We start from the raw sequence: 15,875 nt of genomic DNA, 5'->3' as shown, positions 1-15,875 counted from the left end.
ATTAAACTCCCCCAAAATTAATGAACCAATAAAGAAATGGGCAACTGAACTAAACAGAACTTTCTCAAAAGAAGAAATTCAAATGGCCAAAAAACACATGAAAAAATGCTCACCATCTCTAGCCATTAAGGAAATGCAAAATCAAAACCACACTAAGATTCTACCTCACCGCTGTTAGAATAGCCATCATCAGCAACACCACCAACAACAGGTGTTGGCGAGGATGTGGGGAAAAAGGAACCCTCTTACACTGTTGGTGGGAATGTAAACTAGTACAACCACTGTGGAAAACAATTTGGATGCTTCTCAAATATCTAAACATAGATCTGCCATATGATCCAGCAATCCCACTCCTGGGGATATACCCAAAGGAATGTGATGCAGGTTACTCCAAAGGCACTTGCACACCCATGTTTATTGCAGCACTATTCACAATAGCCAAGTTATGGAAACAGCCAAGTTGCCCCACTATTGATGAATGGATTAAGAAAATGTGGTATTTATACACAATGGAATTTTATGCAGCCATGAAGAAGAATGAAATCTTATCATTTGCAGGTAAATGGATGGAACTGGAGAACATCATCCTGAGTGAGGTTAGCCAGACTCAGAAGACCAAACATCATATGTTCTCCCTCATATGCGGACATTAGATCAAGGGCAAACACAACAAGGGGATTGGACTTTGATCACATGATGAGGCGAGAGCACACAAGGGAGTTATGAGGATAGGCAAGAAACCCAAAAAAAAAAAAAAACAAGATAGCATTTGATGTCCTCAATGCAAAGGAACTAATGCAGAAACTTTAAAGTGACAGAGGCCAATAGGAGAAGGGGACTAGGAACTAGAGAAAAGGTTAGTTCGAGAAGAATTTAGAATGTAATACATATGTACAGGAAAGCAATGCGAGTCAACTCCCTATATAGCTATCCTTATCTCAACTAGCAAAAACCCTTGGTCCTTCCTATTACTGCTTATACTCTCTCGTCAACAAAATTAGAGATAAGGGCAAAATAGTTTCTGCCTGGTAGCGAGGGGGTGGGGGGAAAAAGAGGGGGCAGGGAAAGGGATGGGGTGGGGGAAATGGGGGAGAAATGACCCAAACATTGTATGCACATATGAATAAAAGAAATTTTTAAAAAAAGAGCTAAAGAAAGATGAGACAGTGCAAGCCTGGAGGCAAAAGACTTTAACAGTAATTAAGCTAAAAATAAGCTAAGAGCAATGGAGGGACAGAGTGAGCCTGAGGAAAGAGGTTTTAAGCAAGGTTTTAAAGAACTGCAAGAAGAAAGGCCTTAAAGAATCAAGATAGAGAAGAGAAGCAATGAGGGTTGTATGTCTCCAGCCCAGTGTACAACACATCTGACCCCGAATTTCTTTCTTTCTGCCTGTCTATCCTGAATCTAAAATCTCCAGTTGTCCACCAGTTAAGCCCTGTTAGGTCTAGTAATAGCCAAGGAGTGAGCGGAAAAACCTGGCGCCAGCAAGGGAGGGAGTGTGAGAAATAGTGCCCCCTTCAGACTTATCACACTTTGTGCCTGTGGTGGGCAGACACAAGCCTATTCCTGGTGCTATACACTAAAGGATACTACAGTAAAGACTAAAAATTATGAAAGGAGAGAGATGATGCATGGGTCACACCTACACTCGAGCTCAAGGGTTGTCTGTGCACTCCTGACACTTCCTTTATCTCATGGAAATAATAATCACACAATATGAGCTCATCAGTACTGTTCTCCCTGGCTAATACCAGGCAATTCCACCAAAGAAACACCCAGCAATTTAGCAGGAGTGATCCACTCATCAAGCCACCTTCCTGGGACCAGGGCTTTAGGACAATCCATAGTGTTGAGTCTCGGAATTCCTCAAGGCACCATGATGACCCATTACAAGTAGAAGGGGCTGTTTATCTGGGTGTAAGAATAATGCTGTCTTTAAAAGCTATTTAATTATGTGAAAGCAATTATATCTTAGCCCTAAATACTCTCTTCTACAAAATGTTCATCCCAATTTGCTTAACTATTCCCATGAGTTGAAGGATAACCATAACAATATAGTAAATGCCACTCTTTGATGTGTAAGACTATCTCTACACTGGTAGAGTCTTTTCTAAGTATTTTGTATGTTCTTTCATCTGTGGTATTTGTGTGTTTGTCATAAGTATTGAAACTATTCAATTCAGTGAAACCAACCCACTTGTCACTCATCAAGTGAAAATGTGACCACATAGCCAGTCATAGTCATTTTGGTACATGTTTTAAGGTCCATGAAAAGAACATAGGCCATTTTGTAATTGGTACTAGTCATTTGTAGTTTTTGAAAGATTAAATGAATTATATTTGAAATTTTTCCTTAAATCCTTTTAGGATGAATTTAATTTTAGGATATTTCAAGATCACTTATTTGAGTTTCAAAATAAAATTCAGTCTACTCTAGTCTGTCATCATCTGACCTATTTCAGTCCCTGACCTTCACACAGTTCCCCCTTTCAGATTCACTTTGTCTAGGCTGCTGTCAGAGAGATACTTCTGAAAAGCAAATACCAGCATCCTCTACTTAAAACACATCAATGAATTCCAGTTTTAAGATGGAGTAGAGATGTTTGGACATCTATTCTGCTCCAGAAAGAAAGAGAAACACAAATCCCATGTTCAGTTAAACTAGAAATGAATAGAACTTGACATTGGGATAAAGAGAGAAAGTTGGTGGAAGAATGCCAGATTTCTCAGCAGAGCAACGGAAAGACAAACATGAACAAGAAACCAATAAGAAGCAACATTTCCCACATAGAACCCTAGAAAACCTCAATACAAGGTACCAGAAGTGGGCATGAGACAACATTGGAAGGCTTTTTACAAAGCTGTAGAATGATCTGAGATGATTGCACCTGAGCTTCTAAGAAAGCTAAGCAAAATCATATAATTACTAACACCAGGAAAAATAAAAATTTGTCTAAGAAAAAATATAATCATAGACTACTACTTGACTCAGCATGGAATAATAATCAAAATTATAAAAATTAATGTAAGAAAAATATGAAATTTTCATACTAGGAAGTCTAAAAGGATAGATGGATTAAGTAGTACAAAAAGGTTAAAATCTTTGTCATAATAGAAACATACAAGGTATAAAATCAATAAAAGAAAGAAGCATACTCCATTATTATCAAAGTCACCTTTGGAGTGAGGAGACAAGTCATAAGAGGACCAATAGTTTTGTGTAAAACTTTCAGAATTATTTAATTTTGTGGATTATATACAAGTATTACTATAATAAAAGTTAAATTTTTTTAATATTTTCAATGATTTTCCCTGGCTTCTAAAATACAGTCTGAATCCCAAAGGATGATTGCAAGACCTGTCATGATACTGGTTACCTCTGTTGACCATTTCAGTCACACTTCACATATTATCCCTCCTTTCTAAGCTCCAATCCTATTGAGCTTTTCTTGCAGCCTTGCTCACCTCTAGAACTTTCCATGTTGTTTCTGCCTAGGACTGTCATCTGCTTCCCTTCCTTACTGCCTCTCAACCCTCTTTGACTGTGCTTCAGGAAGCCTTTCCCCTTGCACCACATCTAGGTGTGATTTCCTACTTACTCCCAGATCATTATGAGCTTCCCTTGCCACAGTATGTATTACATTAAATTACAATGTCATGTTGAATTATCTGTTCCCATGTCCCCATCATCTAGAGTATAAATCCATGACATCTAGAGCCCTATCTTTCATGTTCACTATCCTATACTCGGCATCCACCAAGATGCTTATTTCAAAGTTGATACCCAAAACATAAAGAGAACAGTGCCTGGAGCCCAAGAGATGCAAAAGTAGAGTTGAATGAATGAAAGAGAGGAAAGAGAGAGGGAGGATTTATTCACACTGTTAAATGAAGTTACCCCAAGGCAAAATTTTAAAGTACAAAGAATTTAAATTCAATGTTTTTCCTTTTCTTTCCCCCATTGCCTTTCCCTCTTAATATACTCTAAAACTCAGTGTTTTCATATTGTCACCTCAGATAATTCACACTAAAGAGTTAGTGATGTTGTTTCAAAGATTTTATTTTTTTACTTTACTTTTTATTATCATTGTCATACTGGGGGTACATTGTGACATTTCCAAAATTCTTACAAATATCATAGTTGAATTCACCCCCTCCATCATTCTTTATCCTTCCTGTCCCCATTCCTGGAATAGTTTGAACAGTTCTCATTTTTCCATTTTCATTCATGAGTACTTAATATTTCCACCACATATTTCAAAGAACTTTTAAAAGCACTATCTGATGATGATACTCAACCCAAAGAAACTTAAGAGTTCATTTTAAGTTAAACCCTCAATCTACAAATGAGGAAATTGAAGCCTAGACACATCAATGGCTTACTGGATATCTGAGTTCAGCTCAGAGCTGACACGTGCAGCTGGCTCTTCCACTCCTCATACTGTACTCCTGCCAGGAGGTAATCCACTTAGGGAAATCCACTTAGGTAATTCACTTAGGGAAAGTGACTGGGAAAACAGGACAAGCATAATGTTTTCAAAGTTACAAGCAAGCTTTCCTGATGTCCCTTAAAACTCAACAGCCTCAAGCAATGCCTCCCTCAGAGGGCTGCTGCTGAGTTTAATCAGCTAGCCATAGTGACAGCACCTTGGTAAATTGTGAACCATAAAGAAGTTGACAAACTGTATGCTACCAAGTAAACTGTAAACCATATAGACCAGTGCAAATATTGGTTGATTATTTTAGAGGACATTGGTCTACTCATCTTATATTGGAATCCTGAGATATTTCTTTGCATAACAATTCCTATCTGAATCCTATAACAGTTTAAAGGAACTAACATCCTCAAAATCGATTTAGAAGCCATTTTTTATAGAAACTCAATTTCAGGCTGTTTTTGACAGCTTGCTAAATTTCCCTCATATAAAAATTTAAGAGCTGACAAATAGTTTACTATGCTTTGCTGTCAGTGAAGTCCTGGGATATTTTAGGGAAATATTTCTACCCCACTTCTTTCAGATGCTAAAGAGTAAAATGGCTTCTCTGGTAGACTCAGAGAGGTGTTAGCCACATATGCATTTTGACAACTTAAGTGAGGGTAAGCATGGAGGAAATGATTCCAACAGAGCCTTTCCCATGGGATTCCAGAGTTTCTGGGGGCTCAGGGGGAGAGTCCTCTCTCACATATCTCCCTCCAATCTGTTTTAGCTGTTCTTCTATTGCAATGGATGAGTCTTTGCAAAAGGCACATGCAAAATATTTAAGCAAAAATGATGTCTCTGTGAATATTCACAGGTGCCATCAGACAATGCACCATCATGAACTTTGTCCAAGGAGGTTTTGAGGGTTCAAGGATTTCATTTAGGTACTTTTAGGTATAAGGAATTGAATAACCAGATAGAAATGGCTAACACAATTAGATTTTGTTGTTGTTATCATTGTCTTCTAAAGCAAGACTAGCCAGTGTTGGGCAGTCTCAGGGTTTCTTGGTGTCATCTAGAAACTGCTTCTTTTGATCTTTCTGTCTTGTCATTCCCAACATGTCCATTTGTCCCCACCTGGGTCACAGGATGGCTACAGCAAGTGCAAGCTTTGGCCTATGTGACAGTGTCTGTAAGGAAGGAAGGAAGGAAGAGGGAGTGAGGAAGGGCTTTTACCTTCTATCTCTCCTTGTAGGAAAGAAAACATTTCTCAGAAACTGACTGTGAGGAAATTTTCTCTTATTTTTTTTAGACAGAACTATATCCCACAGCCATCCTGAGTTGCAAGAGGGACACGAAACTATCATTCTCAGTCTTTATCTTGAATTTGGAGACTTCCGATAGGCAACAAGGGTGAGCAAAATGCCGGTTGGATATGCTGTTATAATAACAAAAAATTTGAAGGGGTTTTAAGATCTTCACAGGTATTAATAATCCATCAAATCTTCAGAACAAACCCATGGAGTAGGTGTGATTATTATCATTTTAGAGATAAGCAAAGTGAACAGCAGAGATATTATTACATGAGAGTGAAAAGGTGAAGGAGTCAAGATTCCAACTTCATAGTCTGGCTGCAGGGCTCCACTCCAAGCTGCAGGAGGAGCTGCTCTCAGCCAGTGTGTCTGTCTCATCAGGCTGCCTCTACAATCACAGCTCATAATGGTTCTGAGTGATGCCCACATCTCTCTGAAGTGCAAATGTGACATTTTCTCCCAGCTGTAGTCACGGCTTGTGAGAAGAGCAGGAGGACATCCAAGAGTGATTAGAATTCCTTCCTGTCATCATCAAGGCTGCAACAGCTGGGGTTGTGATCAGATCAGTGGGCCTGAGAAAGTCCACTTCCTGGCCATGGGCCAGTAATAAACAGCAGCCCATCATGCTATCACAGGTGTCAGTAAAGTCCAGTCACAAGCAGGCAGGGTTATACCAGAAGTTTCTAAATCAGAGGAATGCTTTAGGAGTCATTTCTACTCTCCCTCAATTTCCAAATGAGAAAAATTAGGAACAAGTAAGGTGCAGTAATTTGTTCTAGATCACCCAACTATTATATCTAACATCTGAGACACAAAATAGGGGCTTTTTTCCAGGTAACACAAATAATAGCTTGGAGGAATGGCATCAATTAAGACTTCTCTGACTCTTGCAAAAACCAACCCTAGCACTTCATGGTGCTCCTGTTACAATATTGAGTTTATTTACTTCTGTATAGGTCTCTCCTTCACAATGCTGAATGTGAATTCACTTTCTTACTGAGTGACCTCTGACAATTTGTATAACCTCTTTGGTACTTATTCTTTTCCCTTCTAAAATGAGAAAAACTTCACTAAATGGCGTCAACTTCACAGTGTTATTAAAACAATTTTATTTATAGCATATGGTGCTGGGTGCCAGGCAGATTCAAGGGTTTTAAGTAGCAGCTATTAATCATTTTTTGTCTCCCAGCTATCTATTTGTGTTTGGTAAGTCAACTTATCAATCAACAGAGAAAATTCAGTCAACAAAGTAACAGAGAGGCAGAGCATTAGAGAGACATAAAGAAGCAACGTAGAAAGAGATACAGAGAAGGCTGTAAGTCCAAAAGGTGGTAAAATGCTGCAGAACTGAAAGTAGGGATAAAGAAACACATGGAAGTAGAAGAGCCTTCACCACTAACTCAGTCTCCAAAATCAGCTTCAGGCTCTTCAAGATTTAAGTAAGGCAAGTTTCATTATCATTAGCTTTTTTAGAGAATTTAAAGCATAGGGATTTAAAGCACAGAGCTAAGACTAGGTTCCAAAGTCATATGAATTCACAAACAGGTCCTCCACTCCTACAACCATTGTGAGGATTAAGTAAGGTTATGGAAGTCTTGGCAAATGGCTGGCACCAGAGCAGTGGCTGATACCATACCTAGTTTCACCATTGAGATTACATTCCTCATGCTCCTACAGAGGGCCCAGCAGAGACACAGTGGAACTATATCTCCTAAGAAAGAAGTGGAATCCCTAAACCCCAACATTCATCACTGCTCAGAGCAGCATCTGATGGGCTGCTCTAAGAGGCAGCCACACATAGAGTTCTTAGTAGCTCACACAGTTGTTCAGGTAGAGCAAAAGACTTCCAAACTTCTGGCAGGATGGCAAGCTTCAACCCTAAACCTAGCCATCTTTCTCTTCCTATCCTAACCCTAATTAATAACATGGGCAAAGAGTTGGTGGCCACAGCAACAAAAGCAGCCAAGAGAGAAAGCAGCTGTCTGGAGGGCTCTGTGCCAGGACCCAGCCCAGAGGGACTCTGGCATTGATTACAGTGGTAAATAAACAGAGCTGATGGCTATGGCGGGCACTGAACCCTGCCAGGAAGGGACAGGGGCGATAGGATTCTTGTAATTACACTGGTGCAGACTCAGCCCTCATGAGGTTATTCACAACGGACTCAGATCTGTCCCCAGGGTGGGCCCTGCAGCAGAAACCATTCCAGCAGTAGTTTGGCAAGCCAAACCAGTCGTGACTCATCCAGGCCACCTGTAAAGGAATTTGATGCCTAATAACCTGTGCAAAGCTCCTAATTGTCATAATTCATTTGGCACCTCTTCCCTGATAGGTGCTAAACAAGTACCACAGAGCAAAAACTCATTTCCTGCTAGCATGATTTTATCCCCCCCACAATTAACGCTGTGAGAAATTGTGTTATTTGAAAAACCCAAGCACCAGATTTTCCTCACAAACCCACTTTTTAGTATCTCTTCTTTTGGCTCTCTCTATCCACTCTTGTTATAAACATCTTACTTTCTTTGGCTTATTCCATTACTACTTCCCTGATGCATAATTTCAGTTATAATTATTTTCACATTTTCCTGTCCAGCTGGCACTAGTCTTGTTGCTTCCATCTCCTTTATCTTTAAAATGTCACACTGTTGCCCGAGCTTATTTAACAACCCTGAAAGCGGGGAACTGTAACCATTGTAGGCTCATCCTCACATCTCTTAAAAAAGTTTTCCTGACAAGATGCAAATACAGCAAGCTAGCAACACACAGCTGAGCGCCATTTCAAAGGAAAAATAGGAAAACAGCCATTTGCCTTCTGCTACTTTAAAAATAAAAAGGACAAGGAGGAAAGATATCATATTAGAGCAGAAACAGAGGAAAAACATTTATTATAATAGTGTCCCATGTATCAAACACTACCTTCCATAAACAGAAACAAGGAGACAAAGAGTTTCTTGTTCTGTTTCTGCATCTGTGACCCCTAAAAGATACAGTGACCCAAAGTTTATCTCTGATAGAAGAAAAACTAAAAAGTAGTGACCAAGTTTTTGCAGTAAAACAGGGGGTATTTTTTTGTTTGGAAATGTGGATGAACATCAATGCATTTATTTTCAGAATGTCTCTTTTAAGTATTCATTCTTTTGATGTTCAATATCATCATTATCAAATTGCTTAAATGAATACTAACCAACGTCAGCCACCTGTACTCTGGGAGGAATTAAGCTCATTTAATGAATCACCTTGAGTGTTTCTAAACACAAAAGTGCAATGATTTATAAATGTCAACTTTAAAAGTATATTTGAAAATGACTATCCTAACATTTAAGTTGAAGCTTTAAATAAAAAAGAAGATCCCAAGTAACTCCACCGACCCTTTCCTCAGAAGTTAAAAACTGCAAGGAAGAAACAAATAAGAAATTGTTTCACAAATATAATTTAAGAAATCAGTCCGTACATTTACAGGCCAAGAGCTCATATGAAGAGAATCTGGAGGAATCTTGTACTCAAAGATCTGGATGCTGCCTATGCTCACCTGGCTAAGTCCTAAAGTTCAATATGGAAACAGCTGTCTTACAGAAGGAAGAAATTATGTGCCCAAGGGATAGAGTAATTTATCTATTGAGAAAAAAAGTTAAAGACAAAATAAAGTTGGTCCTGATAATTCTCAAATCCTCACACATATAAAATATCTTGCTTTTATTTCTTTTTTTTCTTTTCGTTTTTATACACTAAGGATTGCGTCCAGGGCCTTACATATGTTAAGCCCATACCTTCCCACTTGGCTATAATCCTCCCAATCCCAGCATTTTTTTTTTTCTGGTGGGGCTGGGGTTTGAACTCAGGGCTTTGCACTTGCAAAGCAGTCACTCTACCACTTGAGCCACACCTCCAATTCATTTTGCTCTGGTTATTTTGGAGATGGGGTCTCATGAACTATTTGCCCAGGCTGACCTCAAACTGCTGTCCTCCAGATCTCAGCCTCCCAAGTAGCTAAGATTACAGGCATGAGCCACAAGTGCCTGGCAATCCAGCATTTATTCTTAAAAGGTAAAACCATTGTGAATATCAATTAGATCAGCAACTATTTTTTATTAACTTTATTTTTGCTTTAAAAAGACACCACTTTTAGGGTACAGTTAAACTCTCTAATTCAACAATAAGAACTAATTTAACTTCCAAACACTGAACAAAGGAAATGTATGAGTTAGAAACCTTTTGGCTATGTCTTGAAACTCCAACAGGAATCAACTGATATTGTATGGGGTATTTTGTGTATCTAAATGAGAGCAAGATTTAGGGTTTTATACAGCTTAATCCCAGAAAGAAAAAAGACCAACACCCTCCCTCTCCTTTGTTCTTCTCAGTGGATTAGTTTCAACCCCCTTCCTTACACCCTGAACTTTCTCACAGATGATGGCTACCAGCAGCTTCTAAGCTCTTTGTCTCAGAAAATGAATGTCCATCTACTGCCTTAGTACCAACTCAAAAACTGAGGAAGACAAAGCAATCCACCTGCCTTGATCTGAATGACTATATCCATGGAGGTGGGACAACATTAAGGACAGATCATCTAAAGGGCATGATTGGAATCCAGATAAAAGTAATTCTTAATAAGGAGGGAGAGGGGTAATCAAACAGGCTACTGGCAGAGAATACAAGAATAAATAATCAAATAAAACAAAAACAAGCACAGACTCTTAAAGTTCAGCAATGCCAAAAAAAAAAAAAAAGCCAAGGTAATATAAGATGGAATACTGAAAGTTGGTATTAAGGCACTCTTTGATATATTTGTAATTCTTATTAAAAAGAAAACCAGGCCAATGAATAAATATTTTAAAAAATAGTTAAGACACCATTTCTCTCCCCTTTCTTAGATGCTTTTTGTTATTTCCTATTAGCATCTATGCTTTTGGTCTATAAATTGTCCCTCAGAACTCTTGCAAAGCATCCATAATGTTATATCTGTTAGAATTGTTTTGGAGTTGTCTGTTATTTTTAGGGTGCAAAATTGCTCGAGTTGTCTGTATTACTTTTAGGAGTCAGAATTCAACTGTGAATTTCCATGTTCCAGATTCATAGCATTATCTTCTGGGCTTTGAGATTCCAATGCAGCTTCCAGTTCTTGCTCCTTTGCCAACTGCTGCATTTTCATGTTTAAATCCAGTAAAGTTTTGGCCAGTTGATGGCTTTGGAAACGCATTTCCAGCTAAAAGTTAGAAAAAATAAGGAATTTTATTAGCTTGAGATACAGATCAGATGAAATTGCTCTCTGATGGCACAGGAGAAATAAGGAGTTTGTCGGAAAGGAAAATAAGATATCAAGAAAGATGCATTTCTCATCTTATTCTCCCATTCTGACTGTTTGGCCTAGCTATAAAACTGACTTTCTATATGACAAGGTAAAATTCAGATATATAAATAGCTTTGGAAATGGCCTTGAAATGAAAACAAAAATAGCTGATGCACAAAGCTGTCCATATGAAAAATACCTATGCACCAAAGGCTGTTTTCAAGCAACGGCATGTGATCCACAATGAAATCGTTTATCTTTATGAGTTTCTGAGCCACAGGATAACTGCCTGGGGCCACCTGAGTGTTCAAAATCTGGACCCATTTACTTGATTACTTGTCATTTCAAGTTTTCAGGATTTTAAATGGCCTCCCTGCTGAGCACAAACATTTAACAACACCTTGGAGGCACATGTGTAGTTATATGTACTTATATAATCGAACACTTTTCACTCTAGGATGAAATCTGTTATATAGCAAGGTTGATTTATACCTCTTTCAATGGGAGTTGTTGATGGTCCTCATGTGTTAAAATAAAATTTAAAAAAAAATCTCTAGGACAGGTTACCTAGGAGACAGTCCAACAAAGCTTAGTCTAACATAATCTTTATATTATAACCGAAAAATAAGGATCAATTACTAGCAAATTCCTTCAAGTGGGGTTTTGTTTAATGCAATTCATTAGAAACTTATGCTTTCTGCTTAAAATCCTTCATCCATTCATTGACAGTAACCATCCCAGGATGAACAAGGGCATTGTGTTAGTAAAGTAAATGCTGTTTTCACAGTTTCCTTCCAATTTGCAAAATAAAGCTAAAATTTAAGTTGGCTAACATTATCTTTTAGTTTTCCTCTGACACTATTTTTTTTCATTCTTCAGCACTTCTCTGACAAGAATTAGCAAAGTATAAAGTTAGATGGGCATCAAGCAAACAAACAGTAACCACACAACCACCACCACAAAAGCCCCAGCACCTTGGCTACAAGAAGATTCAGTTCTCTAATGCAGCTCCCAAGCTCTAGAATCCTGCCCTACATTTCCAGCTTTTTTTGTTAGTACTGTCCCATGCCAGCTCCCACTACAGGTGCTCAGACACTTTGCCAATCCCTGAAGAAGTGCTGTGCTGAGCCCCCCCTCCTTTTGAACCCTGTGTGTAAAATGCCCTTTGCTACTTCTATTTCCACTGAATGCAAATACCAACTCTTCTGAGCAGCCTCCCATAATTGCATGGGCAAATGTAACTGCTTTTGCCTTCACTTCCACAGCGTTCTATACAGATGCCTCTCATAACACACAGAGTAGACTCACACTGTTGACAGCAGAATTGTTACTTGCTCATGGTTATATCCTCAATTGTGAGTGCATTGCCTAGGTTTACAAAATGGGTTCTCTGTGTGTTTGCTAAACCTGAATGAATGGAGGGATATATGAATGAATTGATGATTCAAAGAATCAGGAAGTAAAGTTATTGTTAATAGTTCCCCATCTAAATAAAGTATGGGTAATTCATACTTATTTAGGGAATTCAAACACCAATGACTTAAATTTTTCTGTCATGAATCCCTTTGAGAATCTGATTAAAGTTACGAACCCTCCTTAAGAAAAAATTCTCACTATGTACATATAAAATTGTACAACAATTTTAGATTAGTTCTAGAGACCCTGAAATCCACAAACAGGCCCTAAAAAAATCAATGCATTCCCCTAGGAATACTGAATCAAACAGAAAATAGTTTAAGTAACAACATGATTCTAATTTAATTGAATTTGTTCATCATTACTCCTTCCACAAATCTCATCCTCATAGATTACATGGATAGATAGATAGATAGATAGATAGATGTTCTATAGAAGTATAGAAATCTGGTCAGTGGCCCATTATCAAGAACTACTTCTAGTGGTGATAATATTAAGCTATAATATCCACTCTTGCTCTTCTTCATGACCAATCACAAACATAGAGGAGATGGTTTTTCATGGTCTATAACCTAGGCACACAGAGTGTGTAAAATTCTCTGGTTCTTTTCCAGAAAAATCCTTGATTTTGACATTTATACACATATAATTCTCATAGCAATTCTAAGAGATTATTATTTCCAGGTGAATAAACAAACCCAAATGTACTAATTAATTCCCAAATTAGGGCATACTACTGATGAATGGATTAAGAAAATGTGGTATTTATACACAATGGAATTTTACTCAGCCACAAAGAAGAATGAAATTTTGTCATTTGCAGGTAAATAGATGGAACCAGAGAACTTCATCTTAAGTGAAGTTAGCCAGGCTCAGAAGGCCAAAAGCTGTATGTTCTCCCTCATATGAGGATTATAGACCTAAAGCAAATGCAGCAGTATTATGGGATGCTGGTCACACTAAGGGGAGACCACGCACAGGAGATATAGGGCAAGGGAAGGAAACCTAAAACTTGAATGTGGTTGATGTGCTCACTGTACAGAAATGAATATAGAAATCTTAAGCTGGTCATGGCTACCATGGGAAAGGCACTAGGGAGGAATGAAAAGGACTAGAAGAGATTAAAACAATCAGGGTTGTAATACATACATGCATGGAACAACACAAGGAAGCTCCCTCTCAAAGTAGCAAAAATGTCATGTTTCTCTTTTTATCTTTTGTTTTTTCTTCTACAAAATCAGAGAACAGGAAAGAACAGGTTCAGGGGGGGTTGGCACTGGTGGGATGGGGGAGGTGGTAAGGAAAGGGGTAGGAGCAAGAATACAGTACAAATAATGTGTACACATGTATGTAAATGCAGAAATGATACCTGTTGAAACAGTTCCAGAAATCAGGGGGAGGGGGGATGAAGGAGAGTGGTGGAGGGGGTGAAATCAGGTATGATATATTTGATACATTGTAAGAACTTTTGTAAATGCTATAATGTACACTCACCCAGCACAACAATAAAGGAGAAAAAAAAAAGAACAGAATAGGGGAAGCAAGTGTCACCTAATGCTGGAATTTAAATCTTCCTCTTCTCTTTGGAACTTTATTCCTATCTTCTCTCTATCCCCAGTACATTACTTGCTTAAAATTTCTACAGTGGGGCAACTTATTAGAACATTAAGTTTCCAAAGTGTCTCAGAGCTATTTGAGTATAATTTCCTCATTGGATTTAAATATAAATCAACTAAGGCACAGGTATGGGTAGTGACTCAACCTGGGTGAGCAGTACAGAGACACCTGGTCCAGAGCTCAGATGTGGTGATAAGATGGCTCCCTTATCAAGCCTCTGTTTAGACCTTGGATGAAACCAGGTGTTTCTTCAATGTGGCTGGATAAGATATAATACATCCCTTATCTGATTCAGATTATTAACTTGGGTAAAATTAGATTTACTACCACATTGCCCTTCTTAAACTCAGAAATGAGACAGACACTCTGTCGAGGCTCTTAAATGTAACAATTTATTGATGATTAAATCAATTCTAAAGTAGTAGGATAATCACCATTCAGTGCAAAAGAGGATTTTCCAAGTCTTCATTATACGCATTCACAGGCAGCTCCACTTTCAAGTTTGAATTGGCAAGATATAAAGAATCCTTTCTAAGAACTGGTGGACTCACTCTATCAATCTCAGGAGTCACTGAAATTTCCCAGAGAGAGAGAGAGAAAGAGAAAGAAAGGGAGAGAGCGAGATTTCTATACAGTAGAAAAAATAGAGAAATGGTCGAAGTCTTGAGCATGTCACTGGTGGACTAGGCCCTGATCAATCCTAGATGGCTCCTTCCCTCCCAGACATGCAGGCAGTGGTGGCGTTAACATCTTGCCAGGGCGCGATCTAGCACAGGGAAAGATCAGAGGCCAGTGGCCCGCTCTACTTCCCTGGGAACAACTCTGTTCAGCCTCCCCAAGTCCTCGGGTGAGCTACGCAGCCAGTGGCTCTTAACTCCGGGTTCAGAGGACCAAAAAGCGCTCTGGGGAGAGCCAGCCCCCTGCCCGCGCGCTCACCAGCTCTGAGCGCAATGCGGCCAGTGCGCACTCGACGCGCGCCCAGCTCTGCTGGTCCCGCGCTGCAGCCGCCGCCTCCCGCGCTCGCCGAGCCCCGGCTTGCCACTGCCGGCTGGAAGGCGCGCGCGAGCCGCCGCCCGAGGTCCTCCAGCAGCTGGTTGGTGGCGGGGCCCTGCTCCCGCAAGTCGTTGCTTCTGCCACCCCCAGCGATGCCGTGAGCGGGACGCGGCGCTGGAGGCCAAAGCCCAACTCTGCCTGGGACTCCAAGGAGCCTCCGGGGGAATTTATGTCTGCAGTGACCACAGTCCGCCAATCCCATCGTGGAGATGCCGGGTCCCTCCTGCAGCACTCTGTTGCTAGCGATTTGTTTGCAAGTTAGAGCACTGGGGCGGGTCAGGACCCGGGCAGGGGCAATTGACGGAACCCACTGGGCCAGTGCTGAATGGGACGCTATTACTGCTCAGCCACTCAGAGCCTTTGCTCCCAGCCGGGTCTCTATCGTCTCTACTTCCCTTTAACGACAAAGGGAGAAGGCAGTTTCAGTAGAGGTTTCAACTGGGTCGTTTTTTGTTTTTTCTCCTTGTTGTGAAGTGTTTCTAACTTGGCTTGGAGACTTGAGCTGTCAGTCGGTGGAAGCTGAGGTGCAAGCAGAAGGTTTAGAACCAAAGTTTGGACTATTTTGACACGAAGGCTTCCCAGCTGTCTTGATTTCTGATACTATATGCCTTTAAAAAAATTTCTGGCGTTTTACTATCTGCTAAGCAACGTGCCAGATGTTGGTAATACGAAGGCCAATTAGACTCCTTTCCGCTCCCTCAGGTATTGCCCCAATCAAGAAGGAGAAGCATGGCGCGGTTTGCAAGTTAGAAATGTCTTTCCAATGGTCTC

The 15,875-nt window shown here is 39.7% G+C and overlaps 1 protein-coding gene across 1 annotated transcript; it reads right to left on the bottom strand.

Moving 5' to 3' along the window:
* Nucleotides 1–10,465: 10,465 nt before the first annotated feature.
* On the bottom strand, nucleotides 10,466–15,306 carry Aard (alanine and arginine rich domain containing protein). The gene is given in 3 exon segments (XM_020187621.2): nucleotides 10,466–10,934; nucleotides 14,988–15,090; nucleotides 15,092–15,306. Coding segments are annotated over 3 exon segments (492 nt in total). The 3' UTR covers nucleotides 10,466–10,760.
* Between the last annotated feature and the right edge of the window lie 569 nt (nucleotides 15,307–15,875).

Source organism: Castor canadensis, chromosome 3, assembly GCF_047511655.1.
Source record: "Castor canadensis chromosome 3, mCasCan1.hap1v2, whole genome shotgun sequence".
Lineage (NCBI taxonomy): Eukaryota > Metazoa > Chordata > Mammalia > Rodentia > Castoridae > Castor > Castor canadensis.
Note: the sequence above shows the minus strand (reverse complement) of the source record. Positions and strands in the feature narration are given on the sequence as shown.